The 22368-nt window shown below is 39.5% G+C and overlaps 2 protein-coding genes across 2 annotated transcripts; both read right to left on the bottom strand.

Annotated features, from left to right (window-relative positions):
* Window positions 1-151: 151 nt before the first annotated feature.
* LOC310988109 (deoxynucleoside triphosphate triphosphohydrolase SAMHD1-like) lies at window positions 152-8128 on the bottom strand (the record flags this gene model as incomplete). The annotated part of the gene is made up of 13 exons (XM_083974623.1): window positions 152-181; window positions 676-780; window positions 891-968; window positions 1349-1491; window positions 1801-1886; window positions 2043-2134; window positions 2270-2381; window positions 2561-2661; window positions 2752-2907; window positions 3699-3769; window positions 3858-3973; window positions 4209-4369; window positions 8060-8128. The coding sequence occupies 13 exons, from the start codon at window positions 8126-8128 to the stop codon at window positions 152-154; spliced, it is 1320 nt and encodes a 439-aa protein (XP_083830749.1).
* A 3046-nt stretch (window positions 8129-11174) lies between these two features.
* LOC310988108 (deoxynucleoside triphosphate triphosphohydrolase SAMHD1-like) lies at window positions 11175-20736 on the bottom strand (the record flags this gene model as incomplete). Its single annotated transcript, XM_083974622.1, has 18 exons — window positions 11175-11180; window positions 11735-11798; window positions 11954-12054; window positions 16054-16191; window positions 16298-16405; window positions 16545-16616; window positions 17076-17212; window positions 17476-17591; window positions 17749-17840; window positions 17955-18063; window positions 18225-18334; window positions 18434-18583; window positions 18937-19007; window positions 19256-19371; window positions 19597-19757; window positions 20123-20156; window positions 20394-20460; window positions 20634-20736. 18 exons carry the CDS (start codon window positions 20734-20736, stop codon window positions 11175-11177), a joined length of 1755 nt encoding a protein of 584 aa, XP_083830748.1.
* Between the last annotated feature and the right edge of the window lie 1632 nt (window positions 20737-22368).

Raw genomic sequence — 22368 nt, 5'->3', positions numbered from 1 at the left:
ATATAGCTACAGATGGAAAGTATAGTCTAAAAGAGCTCATGAAGAAGTAAAAAATAAAATGTTGTTGTTTAATCCTCAGTGATGCTCTTAATTATTGTTAATCACCAATGAGTTTGAGAATGTATGTTCCTACGTCTTGATCTGAAGTATTTCACTGAGCGATGAGTTCTTGGTTTTCATCCTGTATGCAAACAAAGACAACACAGTTAAGTGCATTAATAAGTAGAGTAGTGCAGTTTAGAGTTTACCTGGAGAAAGGTGAAATACATGGTAACTGAAGCAGGTCACTAGACTGCACTGGAAAACTGACTTTAAGAGGTAGTTAAACGCTTTTCTTTCAACTGCAAGATCAGAAGCTCACAGCATGTAATGACTTTTACCTGCTCATATCCCCATCCTAATGTTCCTAACTTAACCTATGCTTAAGCACCTTTTTTAACATTACCTTTCATGGACGACTGCACCACTGTTCAAAGTGCCTCTCAGCATCCATGAGACTTGTTTCATCATTTTTCTTGAAGTAAATCCTGATAGACCACTCTGAAAAGTACACTGGGAGAAGCCTGGATACCTGCGAAGAATAACAGCAGTTTGAGAGGAGAAATGTTGCAGAGACTTCCGCAGGGATAAATATACAATAACAGCTCATGCAAAAAAGATCAGAAAGGGTCTGACCTTGTCTGTGTCGATTAGTTTTGCATTGTCGGGATCTTGTTTGCTGTAGAAATACACTTTCTTGATGGGATCATTCTCATCATCCCCATAATCAAGAGAGGTGACCTAAAAGAGGAATGAGAGATGGACATAATTTTTTATAAGAGATTCCACAACAGAGAGTCAACAAAACTCAAGGTTTTATTAAAAGTGAGGTGATAAGACAAAAACCTTACCACAACTGCAAAGTCAGCTTTTGTCAGCCCATCTTTTTTATCCGAGCTAAAGCTAGCTTTCCAGTGCTTCTTCACCATCTGATGGAGGGGGAGAGAGGGGGAGAATCCAAAATATGGCAAAAATACGTATGACCACAATAATCTGTTATTTAGATTTTTAGATTTTTATTTTATTTTGCGGGACTCCACAAACTGATTTTGGTGGTCAAAGGTTAAGGTTAATGTGACCTTTACAAAAGTGTTTTAAGCCATTAATATAATAAAACTTCATACAACAATGATGACAAAAGTTCATGCAAAATATTAATATTTTATGTAACTCTTGATAAACAGGGATGTGTCTGAAGTATCTCTCTAGTCTCTAGATGGGACTCAGCTTTGTTTAAATAAAATCAATGTTCACATCAGTATAAAACAGACATGTAATGCAACACAGACACAAAAACGTTGGTGCACACCTTAGTCATTTCTTTGGTCTCTGTCAGAATTTCGCCTACACACTTATAGAGGTCTCGGCTGATGATCCTGGTGAGAATCTCTTTAGAATCTGCCATGTCTTTCAAGGGAGAGAGAGAGCGGAGTATTTCTTCAAACACTTGATCTACAAAAAAAGATAAAAATAAAAATAAGGGTGGAGGACATGCAGGTGAGTTGAACAGACTATTTCATTCAGTGTTTCACCAATAAATAACTTAACTTATAACACTATAAGTGGTTTGCAGATATTATTTTATATCAGTCATAGCATATGTGTTCTTAACATGAAATAATTTGGTGGTTTTCTGTTGCAGTACAATGATAGAGGCTACCTTACTGTCTCTCTGTGCAGGTGGTACATGTATCCTATGCACTCACTGTATCTTAATATTGTTCAATCATGAGTTGTCAGTATATAGTGATATCTGCTGACCTGTCAGTTTGGTGTAGGCCTTCATGTCATCTATGGCTGCGGAGATCTTGAGGGTATCATCTGCTTTTAAGAGGGCATCTCTGATCCTAGATAAACACACCCAATATTGTGACTTTTGAAAATGTTTTTCTGTAGACCATACAAAAGAGTAAACCACCATGATGAAGTGGAAATGACCTTCATCAGAAAGAAGACCAAGGTAATGATATAAAGTAACACAGGGTGCAAGCGTAGGTACTTACATGGTCTGTATGAGGCTGTTCACCTTGTGCTGATAGGCTTTTCTGTGGAAACTGCATCTTGCATAGAACATCTCATACAGATTGTGCACCTCCTGTGGAGATTATTGGCTGTAGGTTAGTCACAACTCACTAGATTAAAGGATTGTTGTTTCATGTCAAACCAAACCCTAACAATAGCAGCAGAAAAGAAAAGAAGAAGAAATGCAGTAGTACAGTAACATTGTTACCACCTTGTCTCTCACACAGATGTGCCTCCTCCCATCCACCTCACACACTCTGGCAAACAGGAAGAAGCGCTGATGGTCAAAGTGGTTCTGGATGCCCAGGTGGTGGCAGTCCCTGAGAGAGAGAAGATATGAGAGGAGAGAAAAAAACACTCATCATGGTGAGTCACTACCCGATCACCCAAATGAATGCTGCATATTGCAAAACAGTCAAGAGAGTATTTTATTTGTTCAGGAGTATCGATACATTTTCAATTCATCACTCAAAAAGTGAATATTTCTCAAGTAGTTCACCTGGCAAAGTAGTCAAACTTGTCCACATCAATTTCATTTATTTTGTTGGCCACAATTTCATAGAGGAAGGACATGTCCTTGCCTTGACGTTTTTTCGGCCACTGTTGTGATGACAGAGCAACAGTGACATGAAACACTGGCTGACGTAGCAATGATGATACTGATACTGACATTCACAACAGGTAGGCTACCTGCTCTCCTGTAGCAGGCGTCAGAGGTTTTCCAGTCATCATCTCCTTGATGACTTTTATGTCCTCTTCTGGCTTCAGGTTGTACTGCTTCATCACTTCCTCCAAGTTATTTTCCACAACCATGTGGTCAAACATCTTTAGAGAATTCTCCTCATGCTGTAACATACATAGACTCATTTAATTTACCGGTATATGAGTACAATAATGTACATGATCGCATTTTCAAAGTGAAAAATCATATGGCTTCAGCTGAAAGAACTTCCCCAAACATGACAAAATACACAGAACATGGGGCGGTGCGTGGCGCAGTGGTTAAAGCGGCCGCCCCACGTAGAGGTGGTTCGAATCCCGCGTCAGGCAGACCTTTCCTGCATGTCATTCCCCTCTCTCTGCCTCCCCCTTTCCTGTCTATCTCACTATGTACTATCAAATAATGGCAAAAATATACTAAAAAAAAAAAAAAAAAATACACATGAGAATTCTTGTCTAGGAGCACTGTCTAGTCACTCCAGTTTGTCCATCTGTGGTCATAATTCACATAATAACCATGAGCCTTGTAGTGCATACAGCCTGCTTCTAACACAGGCATGCAACACTTACAGCCCAAGCTGCTTAGGAAATAATAGTGACAGGAAAAATCAGGCTTTGGCGGCTCTGTGAGATGCACAATCCTATTGTATAAACAACATCATTATATTGGTTATATATCCCGATGATTAGCTTCCTGCTTGTAGCTTTTGTCTAAATATTAAGTCATATTTCAAAAAGAACAGAAATAGTTGGACTGTTTCTTACCTTCCACTCTTTACCTTGATGAACCTATATAAACAACATCATATCACAATGATTAGCTTCCTGCTTGTAGCTTTTCTTCTACATATATCTAATCTTTGTTATTAAATAGTATATATTTTACAGTGATCAGAAATAGTTGAACTGTTTCTTACCTTCCACATTTTACCTTTAGGTGTCTTGGGGATGAACTTTTGATCAAACAGATGGGAAAAGGGCCCATGTCCTAAATACCCAGAAACAAATGCAAAATAATCTTATCAGTAAAAAAAACTGATTAGATCATTATTCATTTTAAAATGTGTGTCACTCACCCAGGTCATGGCAAAGACCTGCAATTTGCACACAAAGGACGTCTCTGTCAGTGATGTCGAGTTCAGGCTGCTTTGATTGTAGAGCTTTTGCAAATTCTCCCGCTAAGTGTGCCACCCTGTGAGACCATATACAACACACACACACACACACACACACACACACACACACACACACACACACACACACACACACACACACACACACACACACACACACACACACACACACACACACACACACACACACACACACACACACACTTTTATTAGTGCATTACTGCAAATAGATGTCTTTCAACGTGATGTGATTACCATTGGATACAGTACATGTCTGAAAACACATGGACATACCCAATTGAGTGTTCAAAGCGGTTGTGGCAGGCTCCAGGGAAAACATAGTAGGCCCCTCCAAGCTGTTTGATGTGTCGCAGTCTGTCAAACTGAGGTGTGTTTATGATTTTGACCAGAAGTGGGTGTAACTTCACATGGCCGTGGATGGGATCATTAAACACCTGTCAGGAAGCAGTAGAATAAAACACATCCAGTTTGCTTATTACTGTATCCACAAAAGTTTAGTGTCATTTTCTTTACAGCTTCCTATATTTCCTTCCCAATAGATGACTTGGCATGAAGCAGGAACATGCACACCGTTGTTTTTCCCCCTTTTTAGTCCATGTCATCTCAGAAGATAAAAGAGCCCAATTCACTGAGCAGATGTTCAGAGCTGAAGTATTTCCTTGGAGCACAAAAAGTGATGAACATGGTTGGGACATGTTTTGTTACAAAAGTTGCTCTAGTAAGTTGGTTTGATAGTGGTATGTTTGCAGCATTTTATCCAAAATTACAATATGTTTCCTAAATGTTCTTGTGATTTGTCTGTTTTTGCATCACCTGACTCCATACTAAAAACCCTGTGATGTGGTACATTACCTTGGGCTGCTCTTTGCCCTGTGGCTCAGTGTGCACAGCATTTTCAGATGTTTACAAAGAAAGACAAAAATCAATAGAAGAGATAGGTTAGTTTAAACTCTGAAAGAGGCGGATGATGCACAGAACTAGTGCTACTTCTTCATAGGAATGAGCTTTTTATATACCGTACCTTTCTATGGAGTCTTTTCTCAGTCGATGTGAGGGTCTAAGGACAGAGGACGTTGTTATGATGCCATGTAAAGCCCTTTGAGACAAACTGTAAAATCGGGCTATACAAATAAAATTGCCTTGCCTTGCCTCCTTCCATCAATAATTATTATTCTGAATGTTATGGACAGCCACTCACCTCTCTCCTGGTTTCCTGTGTGCATCGTCATCATCATCATCAGCAGTGAAATGATAACTGATAACAGTGATCTTTTTGTCTGTGTAAAGAGGAAAAACTTAATAGCAGTCCTGTAAAACATGACATTTATTATGAGGAGACAGTCTTGATATTATCATTTCTCACAACATAGCATAAAGAATGTCCTGGGTTAAAGCAGCTCTACTATTTATTTAATCTACCAAACCAGAAAACCAACCTTGAAATTTCTTTTTTTTTTCCTCGTACTGACGCAATTCCTCTGCTCTATATTTTTCGTAATCTTTAAGCAACTCCACTGGAAATGCTTTCTCTTCTTTTTTTCTTGTTGGACGTTCAGCCATGTTGTTGATGCAGAATAGTCACACCTATATGATGTTACTGATCAGGTTTGACCTACACAAAAGAAACACAGGGTGTGAAAAATTCCCGGCTGCTCCGTCTCTAACACACAAATCGGACTGGTCACTACAATCATAATGAAGGTCTGTTGTGATTGGTTGAACAACAAAAACTATTCAAAACTTGAAAAAAAAAATAGAATTTCAAAAGACAAATAGACAAGACAGAACAACAAAACAATAAAACAAGATTTCAGAAAACACATACATGAGTTTAACTATTTAAAAAACTTTTAATTGTAAAAGTGGCTCAGTAGGTTTAGCAGGAAAACCATGTATGTAGAGGCTATAGTCCTCGCTGCAGCTGGCTCCGGTTCAAATCCCACGGCGGGTGTCCCTACTGAATGTCACTCCCCCGTCTCTGCCTCCCCATTACCTGTCTTTCTCGACTATACTATCCAATAAAGGCATAAAAAGCCCAAAAATATACTTTAAAAAAAATCCAGGGAATCCACTGACATTTCACATCAATCACATGAATTATTAACAAGAACTGAATTGTGTGACATGTGGAATCACATAAATATTTCTTGGTCAGAAGATTACTGAACAACTTTACCTATTTCACTGCTGTTAATAGAAAACACCACTGACACCCACACACAGTTATGTTTCTATTACTTGATGTTATTTCATTTTCTGTACTCACTGTTATGTCCAGCACTGGTGTCATCTCTTGATCTCTGTAATGCGTCTGTCTGCTCTTTTAAATCAATAAAGCTCCACCCACAGCCATATCACATGTAACACAGCAGCACTGTAACTGGTCAATATCGTTTCACTTTAGTTTTACAGTCATAAGACATTTGGTTGTGTTTGGATAAAAGCAGTTTTGATAGATCAAAGCAGTATGGGGAAGTAAAAAAAAAAAAAAAAAGCATACATGGCTAACGTCCTCCTGTGGGGTGGGGGGGGTGGGGGGGGGCATGATGCCCAAAGTGCCCTTTTGTCTGTGCTCTTTTTTTTTTGCATGTGTGAAGGCCTGTCAGTAGCCCTTCAACATTTAACAAATAATAATAATAATAATTTATGTAGCCTTTTGAAATGACCTGGCTCCCCCTTGGTCACATGCCCCGACGTGCCCCCACCACTGCGAGAGACGGGCTCGGCCCAAAATCCGACAGATCACATGTTGCAGCAACATTATTACACGGCTCTATTGAATGCTGCTCTCTGATTGGTCCATCGCTGCGTTCTACGGTCCGTTATTTCTTTATAATGACCGTCGTCAAGTATAACAGACCGTTGCTAGGGACACCGCTCTGATCAGCGCAGTTGATTAAAATACGACTTTCATCGATTTGTAATTGCATCATTTAGCGAATCTTCAAGACTGGTCACGTCCGCTGTTTTGCTGAGCCTCCTCCCGGTCGTGCATTTCAGAATGCCTTTTTTTTGTCATTATACTCTCTGTATAACGAAATTAGAGCCCCCCCCTTCAGTGCAAACAAGCAATAGCCTACCATAAAAATACAATATAAAAACACTTTCAATAATATAAAAATAAATAGATAAAAATTAATTATATGCACAGTATATAGCACAGTGAATTGTGTATATTGCACAGTACGTTGAGGTAGTTGGATATTGCAATATATATTGAGGTAGTCCGGGGTGTGTCTGTGTGCGTCAGTGCATGTGTGAGGGAGTCAGCTGAGCCATCAGCTGATCTGCTCGGTGTTGACAGCTACGCTGGTGATGCTGATTTAGAGCTTGACGTCGTGGCCTGCCAGAACTAACGCTACGCTTGATTTTATAGTTTAAAATGCTGCTCAGGGAATCCACTGTAATTTCACACCAGTCGCTCATCTTCAATAAGACTGGTTAACACCTGTTGAGCTGGCTGCATCAAGCCACCTGCATGATCAGAAGATTACTTATGTAACAACTTCCCAAACACCCCACACCCAGTAATGGTTCTGTTTACTCTTTCTCTGTTACATGTTTGTCTGCTCTTTTAAATCAATAAAGTTCAACCCACATTCACATCACAGGTCCCATCATCAGCATTTTAGTCATGAGATGTTGACTTTGTTTGGATCAAACCAGTTTTTATATGATGTGAGGAGTATGTGAAAGAAAACAAAGCAATGTGTTTCAAGTAAACAACACCATCTGTGTCCTTGTTTGGCTTCACTTTTAATTTAATAATCCTTTAATCATCACAGGTTTTATCCACAAGTGCACTTTTATTTTATAAAACCAAACAGAAAGCAAAAGTGTTTTGAGAAATAAAAAACATACATAGTCCTAATGTTTAGCACATTTACCATAGCATCACTAGTTTCACAATTTTCTCCAGGGGAAACAACCTGGTTACATGATATTAGTTAGGGGTGGTTTCTGCAACCTTGTCTATCCTCTTCGGAGCCTACCTGATTTAAACTCTCCCAGCTCCCTCCTCTTAGCTTTGCCTTACATGAATCATTGTCCTAAAGGCCGTGATATACTTGCTGTAAACAACGCGAGTGCATCATGGCTGCCACGCGTTACCTGCGTCGCGTCACCTCGCGTCGAGGTGTGTGTTTGGTCGCGGCCGACGCATCAAACGGATGCAGGTAACGCGTGGCAGCCATGATGCGCTCGCGTTCGCGTTGTTTACAGCAAGTATATCTCGGCCCTAACTCAGTTCTTAGGCGGCAAAGTGGACCTATAACTGTACAATATTTCAGTCATACTACTGCATTTTGTCTTATATCTGATGATGTAAACATTATTGCTGTTCATTGTTTATTTATAAAAAAGTATGTCTTTTATATTGTATTTTGCACTTACTAATTTTCATATTTTTGCCAGAGGTAATTTTGGTGCCTCCTTTGAAACTGAAAGAGAGAACAAATGGATTTGTGTTTGGGACTGTCAACTTGGTTGTCACCCTTGAGGACACAATTTGCTTCCCTGATGCAAATTGGGTGGAGCAGGAGACAATGAGAGGAGTGTTGACAGCTGGCTAGTCTGCCATTTTAAGTTAGCAGTACGGGAAAGCAAACAAAGCAAAGTGTTTTTAGAAAATGACATCATCTATGTCCTTTTTGACATTAACTTAATTATCCTTTAATCATCATTGGTTTTATCCATAACCACACTTTTCATTTAGAAAACCAAACAGAAAGCAAACGGGTTTTACAGTAAGAAAAAAAATCATACATAATGTTTAGCTCTGTTCACTTTTCCTTGGGGGATACAACCTGGTTGTATAATATTAGATTGGGGTGGGGTCCTAAAAAAGTTACTGGTTTCTGAAACCTTGTAGCCTACCTGATGTAAACTCTCCCAGCTTCCTCCTCCTATGTAGCTCTGTCTTACATGGATCACTGTCCTAACTCAGTTCTTAGGCATGCAAAGTAAGAACAGGAGACTTCTAAGCTTATTCATCATTGTTTATTTATTATTGTGTATTGTGACTTATCAAGAAGGCCAGCTCTGTTAAAAGATGTCCCCTGTGGTGGTGGTGGGTAACACTGTGGCAGCACTGAGCAGCTCCTTTAAGCCGTTTTCCCACTAAAATTAGCGGGTCGACGCGGGTTTTTTAAACGCGGGTCGACCTACCTAACAATCGGCATTTGGCCCCTTTCCCATTGACCAAAATGAGCCGAGTCTGACCCCCCGCTGAGGGATCAGACAGAGCATAAACCAGTCGCCCCGCTCTCATCCGCGGTGCAAGAGACACACACAGTCATGCCACAGCCGCCCGCCGCAGAGTGTCCGTCCGCCGAGGCAGACTCTCTGGCTGGCTGACCTGGAGCACCAGGACCGCGGAGGACAGAGTCTGCTGCGGCCGGATGACGGACGTCCGCGGCACAACACGTCAGTTAAAGCAGAAGTGAGTGATCCGGTCGTTTTCGCTAATGCTGCGTTCCAGGCAGGCTTTTGAAATCATAAATTACAGCTTCAAGTCACAACTTACGACTTTGTAGCGTTCCAGGCAACCCACTCGTGTTTTTCCGACCTGTTTTATCGGTGAAAGTCACTATAACGGCCACTCGTAACTTCCGACCGGTGAACTCGTACCAGATCGAACTGGTACCACTTCACGGTCGGAAAAATACGAGTTTCCTTGAACGCACCATAACAGTCCTCGTCGCTACGTCACCACATTCACGGCGTTCCTTGGCTGCACACACAGCCCTGCATGCCGTTCTCTCTCCTCATTGGATAAAAACTGTAGGATACGATAAATGTTTTCTCTTCGGCTCAGAGCAGAGCAGAGTGACTGACAGACCCGTGATTCAGTCCAAACACTCTATGTAAGTGATTGCTGTCGGAAGATATAACTATTTAAGACTTATATTAACACAAATATATCACTCACTTCTGCTTTAAACAGACTGTCGCTTCTTTTCTTTTCTTTTCTTCTATCGTTTTTGGTCAGTGTTCTCTGATCTTTTGATCCCAGTCTCGGATGAGAGCAGAGCTTTGTTTTGGTACGTGATATGAGACGCGACCGGCGCGATGACGTAGCGTCACGTAACGTTCAGTGTCATCACGTAAATTAGCGGGTTGACGCGGGTCTGGCGTTCCCACTGCAAGCCGTTCGGAGCCGAGCCGATTAAAGGCGATTTTAACCCGCGTCGCTTGCCGAGCTCGGTGCGCCTTTCCCACTGCCACCAAAAGCCGATTGTTAGCGGGTTTAAACTGGTTTTTTGGCCAGTGGGAAAGGGGTATAAGTCTCAGGTTGCTGCACCCACATTGTGTGAAGGAGAGATATTACAAACATTTCCTTCAAGCTGCTGTCAAACACTGCACTTGGAAGTCCACACACACCTTAGACATTTAAATTCACAATGGAGACAACACCCGGTCCTTGCGGAGCAGTCCTTCTGTCCCGTGGAACTGTCTAGTTTACATATTAGCTTTTGGTGCCTCCTCTGCTCTATGCTGTTCATTTGCTTAAACAAATATTTCATTAAGGTACAGTATGAGACCTAGTCACGAAAGCAAAGCAACACTCATTCAAAACACAAACACAACATAATTTGGATAAACCAGTTCTCCCATGTGATGAGTAAGTTTCTATATTTCACACTGCAATCCTCTACATGCTTTTTATCCCACAGTAGTCCTTGGTATACATCCTGTTATTGTAGATAATATGTTCCTGTTCATTTTACTGTGTATCTTCTCATGCGAATCACTTGGTACATGTCTACATGTCTTGGTACAAGTTTGTTGTTATGATCATTATTATTATTATTCATACCGTGCAGCCCCTTTAGAGTCATCAGTATTGCTCCGAAGGCAAGAGGTTGGGCCATGCCACTGTGGATACACTTTTGTATGCTGAATCCGTGCATGAGCACCTTTTAAGTTGCTCTCAGAGTGATCACTTTAATCCCCTCAAATGGCTTCAAAGTTAACAGGCTTAATATGCTCTTATAATAGTGTATAATATTAAGCCTATATAGTGTAGTGTGTTCTGTTTTATTTATTTCTGTATTTATGACATTTTGACATCTCCATGTATGTTTTTATGAATTTATGTTGTATGAATAGCTCTATGACGGTGTAGCCTATTGTAGAAACTGAATTGCCCTTCGGGGATAAATAACGTTTTAATAGCTCTATGATGGTGTAGTCTACTGTAGAAACTGAATTGCCCTTCAGGGATGAATAGTGTTTTCTCTATCTCTATCAAAGCACACAAAACAATGGACATGTGTGCTTTGTAATGGACAATTTTTTAATGAACTATATGGATTGTCTCTCACAATAGAGGTAAAATAACATGATCCTGATTTTGTGGCTTAAGTGGCTGGCATCATTCACTCTTGTTTGCTGTTCTGACCAGTTCTGTATTGTACAGTTAGTCATTTATTTGTTAATGATTAGACCAGGTTTCCAATTGTCCATTATCACCCAATCAATGCCTTCCTCAATATGTGAAGTTTTATTTTACAGGCTTTGTCATGAATCTGTGTACCCTTTGTTCTTTTTTCGTTTCAAACTGAAAAACTGAAAAACTAAAGAACGAAGGGTACATGGATTCTGAAAGCTTGCGAAAAAATATATGTTTTTAGTTTGCTTTTAAAAGAGGACACTGTTGTAGCGGACCATAGTTCATGTGGAAGAGAATTCCAGCAGTTTAAGAAAGTAAAGAAGAAGAAATGCAGCAGTAACTCTGTTACCACCTTGTCTCTAACACATACACACATATTTAGCTTCTTTCCCTCCACCTCACACACTCTGGCAAACAGGAAGAAGGAGTGATGGTCAAAGTGGTTCTGGATGCCCAGGTGGTGGCAGTCCCTGAGAGAGTGAAGATATGAGAGGAGAGAAGAATGTTCATCATGGTGAGTTTACCAAATCACCCAAATGAATGCTGCATAATATCAAAAATAGTCAAGAGTGTGTTGTAACTGTTCAGTGAAAAATATAAAGTGAACAATTCTACAGTAGTTCACCTGGCAAAGTAGTCAAACTTGTCCACATCAATGCTATTTGTTTTGTTGGCCACAATTTCAAAGAGGAAGGACTTGTCCTTGCCTCGACCTTCATACGGCCACTGTGGAGATGATAGAGCAGCAGTGACATGAAAGACTGGCTGCTGTAGCAATAAGAGTGATACAATATGCTATGCTGGTGCTGGGGGCCAGCTCTTAATAATGGTGATGTCTGTGACAATTTTGCAAGTAATCCCACAATGATATTCAATTTTTTTATTTTAATGGCGCATACACACCTGTTCAATTGGCTGCATCAACACAAGTCACCTTCATGTACTGTACCTGTGGAATCACACACTCTACCACCCTAAATATTTCTTGGTCATAAGATGACAACTTCACTTTAGGAAACACCCTACAACCACACACAGTTATGCTTCCATCAGTAATGTTACCTGATGTTATTTCATTGTGTGTTTGCTCTTTTAATTCAATAAAGCTCCACCCACACCCATCACAGGTAACATCAGCAGCATTGTAACTGGTCAACATTGTCTGTGTCCTTAAGGCGTAAAAGATGAAACTCCAGGCACTTGGCTTGGAAAAATTAAAAGCCTTTATTTTAATGGACAAGAGTCATTAAAACCTGTCTGTGTCCTTGTTTGACTTCAGGTTGAGTCATAACAATGTTTGGCTTTGTTCTGATCAAAGCAATTTTGATGCGTCACAGCAGTATGGGAAAGCTATCAAAGCAAAGTGTTTTATAAAACAACATAGATAATGATTTAGAACTGTTACTTTTATAGCATCACAAGTTTCAAACACCAGGCGAGAGGTATTCCATGACTATAACATGGGTTGTATAATATTAGATTGGGGTGGGGTCTTACCTTAAAAAGTGAGAGTCCATCTCAGTAGGTTACTGGTTTCTACAACCTTGTCTATCCTCTTAGAGCCTGGTCCAAAATATTGTACATCATCTGTCTCAAAACCCTAACCCAACAAATGATTTCTGAAGCAATAACTCCAGGGATTTTTTCTTTAAATTTGGTAAATAATTCTTCTCTAAGTTCAAGATGCCACTTTTTCAACAGGGTTTGAGTCCCAGTGCTCTTGTTTAATTAACGGGCCCCAAACTTCACTTCCATATAGGAGGATTGGTTCTATAATACTTTGGAAGATCTTAAGCCAGATCTTGATTGGGCGGTTTAATTTGAATAGGACTTTTCGTATGCTGTAATATGCTACAGGCTTTATCTGCCAGTGCATTCACAGCTTTAACAAAACATCCAGAAGCAGTGATAGTAAGGCCAAGGTAGGTGTATTCCATTGTGTGACTCAGTGTTGTCTCTCCCAAAGTGAATTGTTTTAGATTGTGATCTTGCTTTCTTTTGAAATATTACAATTTCAGTTTATCTAGGTTTACTTTGGTTTGTTTTTTATTTTAATTTACACAATAACCATGGAGTATGTCCAGATATTCTTGGATTCCTTGTTTTGTTTGTGATAAAAACAGACATTTGACTTATTTCCCCTCTAAGTCAAGCCCTGGGGTTGGGGGGTTTTCAAGTAATTTTGATAATTCGTGAAAAGTGTTATATTACAGCCTTGATGGATCCTGCGACACTGCTTGAAGAGATCTGTTTTTTTCTTTCCAATTTTAATGGCACACTCATTTTCGGAGTATTTCCATTTAATTAGATCGTACAATTTTGCCTCCAATACCATTTTTGGGTAACTGAAGTCATGCTAAAAGCCCTTAACAACAAGAGTTGAATTGACTGGATGCACCTGTTCAATTGGCTGCATCAAGTCAAGTCAACTTCATGTACTTGGGGAATCACACACTCCACCACCCTAAATATTTCTTGGTCAGAAGATGACAACTTCACTGCTATTATTAGGAAACACCCTACAACCACACATAGTTAAGCTTCCATCTGCAATGTTACCTCATGTTATTTCATTATGTGTTTGCTCTTTTAATTCAATAAAGCTCCACCCACACTCATCACAGGTAACAGCATCAAACCCTAACCCAGCAAAAGCTTGTTGACGCAACAATGCCAAATTATCATATGTGGTGCAAGTAGCAATTTCCTCAGTGAAAGAAAACTATGATCCAAAATATCTGTTGATGACCTATTTATCTTGATGAAAATAAAGCAGAAACATGCATTTTGTTGTTTCATCAAGTATCTCTCTCACACACACTATTATTCTGTCCTCAATGCACCCCATGCATTTATTGACAGGCAGCTAAACGCTCCACTCCAAACAAATCATTTTTGTGCCAGGTTTATTGTTGAAGTAAAGTGTGAAACTAAAAGGAAAATAAACAAAAGAATAGAATCATGAATATTACATTTCTGCAGATACATAAATCATAAACAATTCTACATCTGTGCGCCAAACCTAAACCAAAACCTAGCATGGTTAACAGAAATAGTAACTAAAGGGAAATACACTTGAAACACATCACTAATAAGCATACAATGTAATATTTGGCCACTTAAGACCTCAGCACATGCTAGTAAATTCACATATAAACACATACCGACGATGCAACTCGAACAAGATGTATGCTGAAGTGGCTGTTCATCACTGGATGCTGGCAAAATGTGCTATCTAAAGTATATAAAGTTTTACTCAACATTGACAAAACACCAGCCGCTAAACCAAAATCAGCCAGATGGCGGTACTGCAGTTTTTAATATTCTCATTCAAATAAAACACAATGAAATAAATGAAATTACATACATCAAATCTTTTTTAACTGACACTCAGAATAAACGAGGCTGCTCTTTCTCTCTCTGACAGCTGCCCACTTGTTTATATCTGATATGCTCCGCCTGGCTCCATCTAGTGGCCGAATTAAGAATTTGGATTTGCGATAATGCTCCTTTAAATTTACAAGTAGGCCTACACAACTTGGATACTCTTCTGTTCTGCGCTGGTTATTTGCTTAAACAAATAATTCAGTGAGGCATAAGGCTCAGTGACACAATCATTAAATAAAGGCAACACAGAGACCCATTCAAAACGCTACCATTTGGTAGCATTCTCATTGGATAAACCAAATGAGATCAGGTTTTTAATCCTAGTTCATGTGATGAGTTGGTTTCTATATTTCACACTGCAGTCCTCTTCATGCTTTTTTTATCCAGCTGGCTACATGTCTTTTGCTTTATAACGGACTTGTTGCACCAGTGTTAATAAGAAATGCCTTGCCTTGGTTAAAATGACAATGACTGATGTTTCACAACTGATTTGAATGAGGGCAGGAGTGATTTACTTTAGATGTGACACATCCAGCTAAAGATGGAGAACGTATAGTCTAAAATAGCTAATGATGAAGATCAAAGCATGTAAATAATGTTGTAAATATGTGTATAATGTTAAACAGGGTTCAATGTGTAATAATTCATCCTCATTTACACCCTTAACTGTTTTTTATCGAGTTTCAGAGTGTTTGTTTGTTTCCATATCTTCATCTTCATTTCTTGGCCGAGCCTTGATTTCCTGTTTTCCATCCTGCATGCAAAGAAAAACAACACGGACAAGGACATTAATAAGAGTAGTGCAGAGTTTACCTGGTGAGAGGTGAAATACATGGTTGCCCATAAAGCTGGAATAACATTTTTTTTCTTTTACCTGTTCTCATGAAAGGATTGTAACAATGTAATTTGTTCTTGATCGAGTGTAGTAAGCCTATACAGTATGTATCTCAAAACTCTATTGATCAAAAATCCTTTCCAGATATACCACTGTGAAAAATAAATCACAATTAACCTTTATAATAGGAATAAAAAAGAGGAATGTGTCTGAAAACAAAATGGGCAAACCACTTTATGGGCAACTGTGTACATGATAACAGAAGCAGGTCACTAGACTGCACTGGAGCTGAGGGCAGTTTCATTTGTCTTAGATGGTAGAAATTTGACATGAAGATGTAGTTATATAGCTTTTCTTACAAAAATGAAATGAAACAACCAAATACAGATGAGATGTAACACACAGCATGTAATGGCATGTTCCCTGCTTATATTCCTATCCTAATGCTTGTAACCTAACCTGTGCGTAATAACCTATTTTTAACAGACAGCTCTAGATATTACCTGAAGTATTTCAAAGTTCTTATTTGCGCACCACTGGCGAAAGTGCTCCTTTGCGGCCTTCAGACTCTCTTCATCATTTTTCTTCAAGTAAACCCTGACAGACCCCTCTGAAAAGTGCTCTGGGAGAAGCCTGGATACCTGCAAAGAATAACAGCAGCTTAGCAGAGGCTTCATAAAGGAGCAATATACACAACAGCTCATGCTAAGGTTTCGTTTTTTTTATTGTCTCTGCTTTAGTTCTGACCTGGTCTCTGGGGATTAGTTTTGCTTTGTCAGGTTCAGCCTTGCTGTAGAAGTGCACTTGACTACTGATGGGGTCATTTTCACCACTCCCATAATCGAGAGCAGTGACCTAAAAGAAGAGTGAGAGATGGCTTTTATTTTATAGATGTCACAACAGAGATTTAGAAACATTTTCCAAATAAAAAATGTTGAACAAAACGAGAACACGATTTCATAAAAAAATTAGCTGGTTAAAGCTAAAACCTTACCACAAGTTCAAAGTCCCCTGCTGTTAGCTCGCCAATTTGACCACTACTCTCGATCCATTGCTGCTTCACCCTCTGAGAGAGGAGGACAGAGGGCAAGAAGTAAGAGGAACAAGATTGGAGAAACTATTTGAAAACAAACATGTTTACCTGAATTTGTCCATGTTAATTAGTTTTAAGGGGGATTCTTCTGGACTCAAGAATGAACTGATCAGATTTGGGTAATTAAAGGTCAAGGTTAATGTGACCTCACAAAGCAGTTTTAAGCCATTAGGGTGGTAAAACTCAACAAGACAATCATGACAGACACACACACACACACACACAAGCATGCACGACTGCTGTGATAGGTGAAGTATTATACAGTACAATAAAAACTTCAACGACAGACTGAGCATAACATTTGGGTGTGTTTAAATTTATTTTCAAAAATATGATTTGAAAATACGGTGTTTTCATTCACACTCCACAGTCACATGTCACCATGTAAAATAGACATTAATGCAACACGGACGCAGAAACATTATTGCACACCTTAGTCATGTCCTTATTCATGGTCACAATTTTGCCCACACACTTGTAGAGGTCTCGGCTGATGATCCTGTTGAGAATCTTTTTGGCCTCTTTTAGGTCATCAGAGGAAGAGTAGAGTATTTCTTCAAACACTCGATCTACAGAAGACACCAGTGACAAAGGGTGGAGGACAGGTTAGTTGAACAGTTCAGTATTTCAACAGTAAAATAGTTACATTGTGACATACAATGGTGTAAACCACATTAAATTACATTTTATAGAAAGTTACTTATTAAACACAGACTTAAGCAATAGATCTTGCTAACTGTCTCTCTGTGCTGGTGGTACTTTGTGTCTCTGGGCCAGTATTATAATATTGTTCAGGCAGGTGAGTTGTCAGTGCACAGTTATGTCTGCTGACCTGTCAGTTTGGTGTAGGCCTCCATGTCATCTATGGCTGTGGAGAGATGGAAGATCTTCTCCCCTGAGCCCTCAATCTTGATGTATTTGTCTGCTATTGAGAAGGCATCTGTGATCCTGGATAAACACACCCAACATATTGTGACTTTTGAGAATATTGTTCTGTAGACCATACAAAAGAGTAAACCATGATGAAGTGGAAATAACTTTAATCAGAAAAAAGACCATGCTAATGATGTAAGTTACAACACAGGGTACATGCGTAGGTACTTACATGGTCTCGATGAGCTTGTTCGTCTTGTGCTGATAGGCTTTTCTGTGGAAACTGCATCTTGCATAGAACATCTCATACAGATTGTGCACCTCCTGTTCAGAGTATTGCCAATAGGTTAGTCACTCATCTTAATATCTAACCCAACCCTAATAACAGCAGTTTAAAAAAGCAAAGAAGCAGAAATGCAGCAGGTCCTATGTTACCACCTTGTCTCTAACACAGATGTGCCTCTTCCCATCCACCTCACACACTCTGGCAAACAGGAAGAAGCGGTGATGGTCAAAGTGGTTCTGGATGCCCAGGTGGTGGCAGTCCCTGAGAGAGTGAGGATATGAGAGGAGAGAAAAACATTTATCCAAATCACCCAAGTGAATGCTGCATAATGAAAAAATAGTCAAGAGTTTGTTGTAATTGTTCAGGGGAAATGACAGATCATCATTGTACATTAAAACGTGAATATTTCTGCAGTAGTTCACCTGGCAAAGTAGTCAAACTTGTCCACATCAATGCCATTTGTTTTGTTGGCCACAATTTCATAGAGGAAGGACATGTCCAGGCCTTGACGTTTTTTTGGCCACTGTGGAGACTACAGAGCAGTGACACGAAACACTACTGTAGCAATGATGAAAGTGATACTGACTTCACAACATTCACACCAGTAAGACTGACAGGTTACAGTAGCTACCTGCTCTGCTGTAGGCAGAGGTTCTCCAATCATCATCTCCTTGATGACTTTTATGTCTTCTTCTGGCTCCAGGCCGTAGTGCTTCATCACTTCCTTCAAGTTGTTTTTCTCAACCATGTAGTCAAACATCTTTAGAGAATTCTCCTCATGCTGCAACATGCAAAGTCATTTCATTAATATGTAGTACAAGAATGTGAATGTTCACATTTTAAAATAGAAAGAGTTTAACTTTCTCAAACATGACAAAATAAACAGAACATGAATCTTGTAATTGTAAAGTCATCATTATATTAGTAACATTGTTTCCCTTCCAACTACACAACTAACATTGACATGTTCATGTCTAAACATGTCATGCTAATTATTTAACGTTTACATCTCACTGATTAGGTTCTTGAGCGTAGCTCCTCTGTGATTTTTTTTTTTTTTTTTAGTTTTTTACTTTTCCTTTATTTTTTAGGTTATATTTTACAGACAACAGAAATAGTGAAACTGTTTCTTACCTTCCACTTTTTATCTGGAAGTGCTTTGTTGATGAACATTCCATCAAACAGATGTGAAAACGGGCCATGTCCTATTATGCAATAAAATAATCATGTGAATTGAGACATTAGTGAGTTTATCTTGTCTGACATGTTTTATTTGAAATAGTCCACTGGAAGAGGAAGGTGTTTACTTCTAACTTTCCTTTTTTGATAATTAAATCTGACCTTCCTGTTCTCATTTGCTTTTGATATGTAGTGTTAATTACAATATAAAAGTTATAAGTTTAAGTTAAGTTAAGTTAAAGTTATTATTCATTTAAAAGTGTGTGTCACTCACCCAGGTCATGGCAAAGACCTGCAATTTCCACACAAAGGACGTCTCGGTCAGTGATGCAGAGTTTAGGCTGCTTTGTTTTCAAACCTTGTGCAAATTGTCCTGCCAAGTATGCCACCCTGTTAGACCATAAACAGCACACACAAGAAATAAAAAGGGTCTTGAGAGTGGATTTAACATAAAAGAGTAGTTCATGCCCTCTATGATACAGCAATGCATAAAGAACATAGAAGAAATGGGCAAATGTATGTTACGTACTGAAGATCTGTGGAAGATCAGTATCATGCGAAAAATAATCATTGCTCCTCATCAACTTCAAACTGTTTGAAAACACACAGACATACCCAATCGAGTGTTCAAAGCGGTTGTGGCAGGCTCCAGGGAAAACATAGTAGGCCGCCCCAAGCTGTCTGATGTGTCTCAGTCTGTCAAACTGAGGTGTGTTTATGATTTCGACCAGAAGTGGATGTAACTCCACATGGCCGTGGATGGGATCATTAAACACCTTGGAGAAACAATAGAATAAAAAAGTTGAAGACATACAGTTATATGTCCAAAAGTGAACTACTTAAACAGCTGCATTGTGTCATCCGGAGAGTTCAGTGAACTACTGTAGACTTTGGTACAAAAAGTATGTACCTGTCATGGGCACACCTGTTGCCGTATCACCCTGTATTTTATATTTACTGAAAACTACAAACATTGAAGAAATGTGGCCCACTTTGGATCGTCACTTTTTGTCACCCCTGAATATACAGTATTTCTGTTGTCCTCCGTGTAGCTTAGAGCGTCCTTCCTGTCTGTATGTTTTTGTAAAGTTTCACCAGCTCTGAATGTGAATGATGTCTGATCAGGTGCGTTTTATGTTACCTTGCCTTCAACTTTGATCTGTTGCTTGAAGATACTGCACAGGATTTTCAGTCACCATGTCACAAAATGACAAAAAATAAAACAGAGAGCAACAAGGGGAGAAGTGATGTTGGTTAATCAGTCAGATATATAAGCACATTGTTGCACTTCCACTTAGTACTTCCACTTCAAAGTTGTTGTTGTTTTGTTTTTTTAACAAATATTCTTTCTATTCATCGTAGTTACAATGTTACAATTTTCACAGTCTGGATCGACAAGGGGAGACACTCACCTCATACCCAGTCCTTTTGGCTCAGGATCTGTTGGATCTTTCAGCCTGGCAACAGTGATATTTTTCTCTGTATAAAGGAGTAAAGAAGGAAAGAGTTAACAGTGGTCCCATAATCTTGGTATTCATTCATATTTCATTCTCCACATCACATAAGCAGAAGGAATGTCCTGTGTTAAAGCAGCTGTCAACTGGCTAAATTCTTAAGGCCAAGAGGTGTAACAGTAATGAAAAAAAACCAACCTTTAACTGTTTTTTGCCATCCTTCCAGGAACTGACACAATTTCTTCTCGTCCCATCCCTCGTAGTCTGGTGGCAGCTCCAGAGTCAGTGTTGTCTTTGCCATTTTGTTGCTGTCAGAGGATGTTTCTTCCATAGGACGTTTTCAGTGTTTCTCTGCCATGGCTGACAATACAGGATACTGTACCAACAATAATGTCATATGATGTTTGCTTAACACAGTTTATGAGGACAGACCAGCTTTATTGCCTCAGCCACATGTAATAGGCTGGTCACTCCTCTAATAATCTGGTCTGGTAATCTGGCAAAAGGTCTATTGTAAATAGAACAAGATTTCAGAAAAATCATCGCAGCTGCGCTTGTCACTGTGTGTGATTTATGCGTGTATTAGGTGGCGTGTGATATAATAATCGATTTGCCTGGCATTGATTGATTCAGTTTCAGTACTGTGGTGGTGGACAGCTCCCGTTAAGAGCTTCTTAAGAAGCTTCTTTGGCATCACGCCAAAGAAGCTTCTTAAGGTTCTCCTAAGAGGGCAGTTAAGAACGCATCTGGGAAACACCCGTATCTTAGCCGAACCCTTCTTAAGAGCCTCTTACGTCCTTAAGAAAGATCAAATCTGGGAAACGCGGCCATTTGTTTTCTTAATCTTTTTTGATCCAGTCTGAGCCATGATCATTGTCCGTCTCACATGTTATACGTTTCATTTTTCCCTAGTTTACAGAGATTATAATCCCGTGTTTGTTTTATTGTGCAGCCTAGTATAACATCAGTGTTTACACAACACCTTTGTCACCCTTGTTCCAGAGTGCTACCCTGGAGGAAAACCTTTGGGAAAAACAAGCCTACTGTTTAAACCCTGTTACTATGAGCCCATAGCAGCAGTGATCTGACATAGAATTTGTCTTCTGAGATATCTGGGCATCAAAGATACGTTCGTGTGGTTAGTCATATGTTCAAATTTTAGCTATTTTGGCCTCTGACGATTATGCAAGTAATCATAAGCATTTTGAACACACACACACTCTAAATATTTCTTAGCCAGAAGATGACTTAGCAACGTTATCTATTTCACTACTTTCCCTTTCCAGCCTCGACTGCTCGTCTGTGGCTCTCAGCCCCGAGCACTACACTTCCTCCTACTCAAGTATTGTGCTTCTATCAGTAATGGTAGCTGATGTGCTGATGTTATATCATTGTCTGTACTCACTGTGTGTCCAGCGTTGGTCTCTCCTCTAATCTTTGATATGTGTGTGTCTGCTCTTTAAAATCAATGACGCTCCTCCCACACTCACATCACAGACAACATTAGCAGCATTGTAACTGGTCAACATTGTCTGTGTCTTTGTTTGACATCAAGTCATACGATGTTTGGGTGTGTCTATTTCAATGCAGTTTTATTTTAGTAAACTAATCAGAAAACACACCAAGAAAAACACATACATTTTTAGCCCTGTTACCATAGTATCACTAGTTTCACAGGTAACAGGTATCCCTCTACAACCTGGGTTATAATATTAGATTTGTGTGGTGTCCTGCCTTAAAGGAATAGTTCACCCAAAATTCAAATTTCACTCATCTACTCACCCTCATGTCGAGTAAGGGCTGGGAGAAGTTTCAGAGCCATCTGTGCCTTCTCGGAGTTACAGGGGGGCTCCGTGCAGCACTGCATGTCCATATGACAGTTGCGAACGGGGCTCACTTTTCTTCGTCCAAAAAGACACACCAAAAACCGTCA

Source organism: Trachurus trachurus (genome assembly GCF_905171665.1).
Source record: "Trachurus trachurus genome assembly, chromosome: 7".
Taxonomy (NCBI): domain Eukaryota; kingdom Metazoa; phylum Chordata; class Actinopteri; order Carangiformes; family Carangidae; genus Trachurus; species Trachurus trachurus.
Note: the sequence above shows the minus strand (reverse complement) of the source record. Positions and strands in the feature narration are given on the sequence as shown.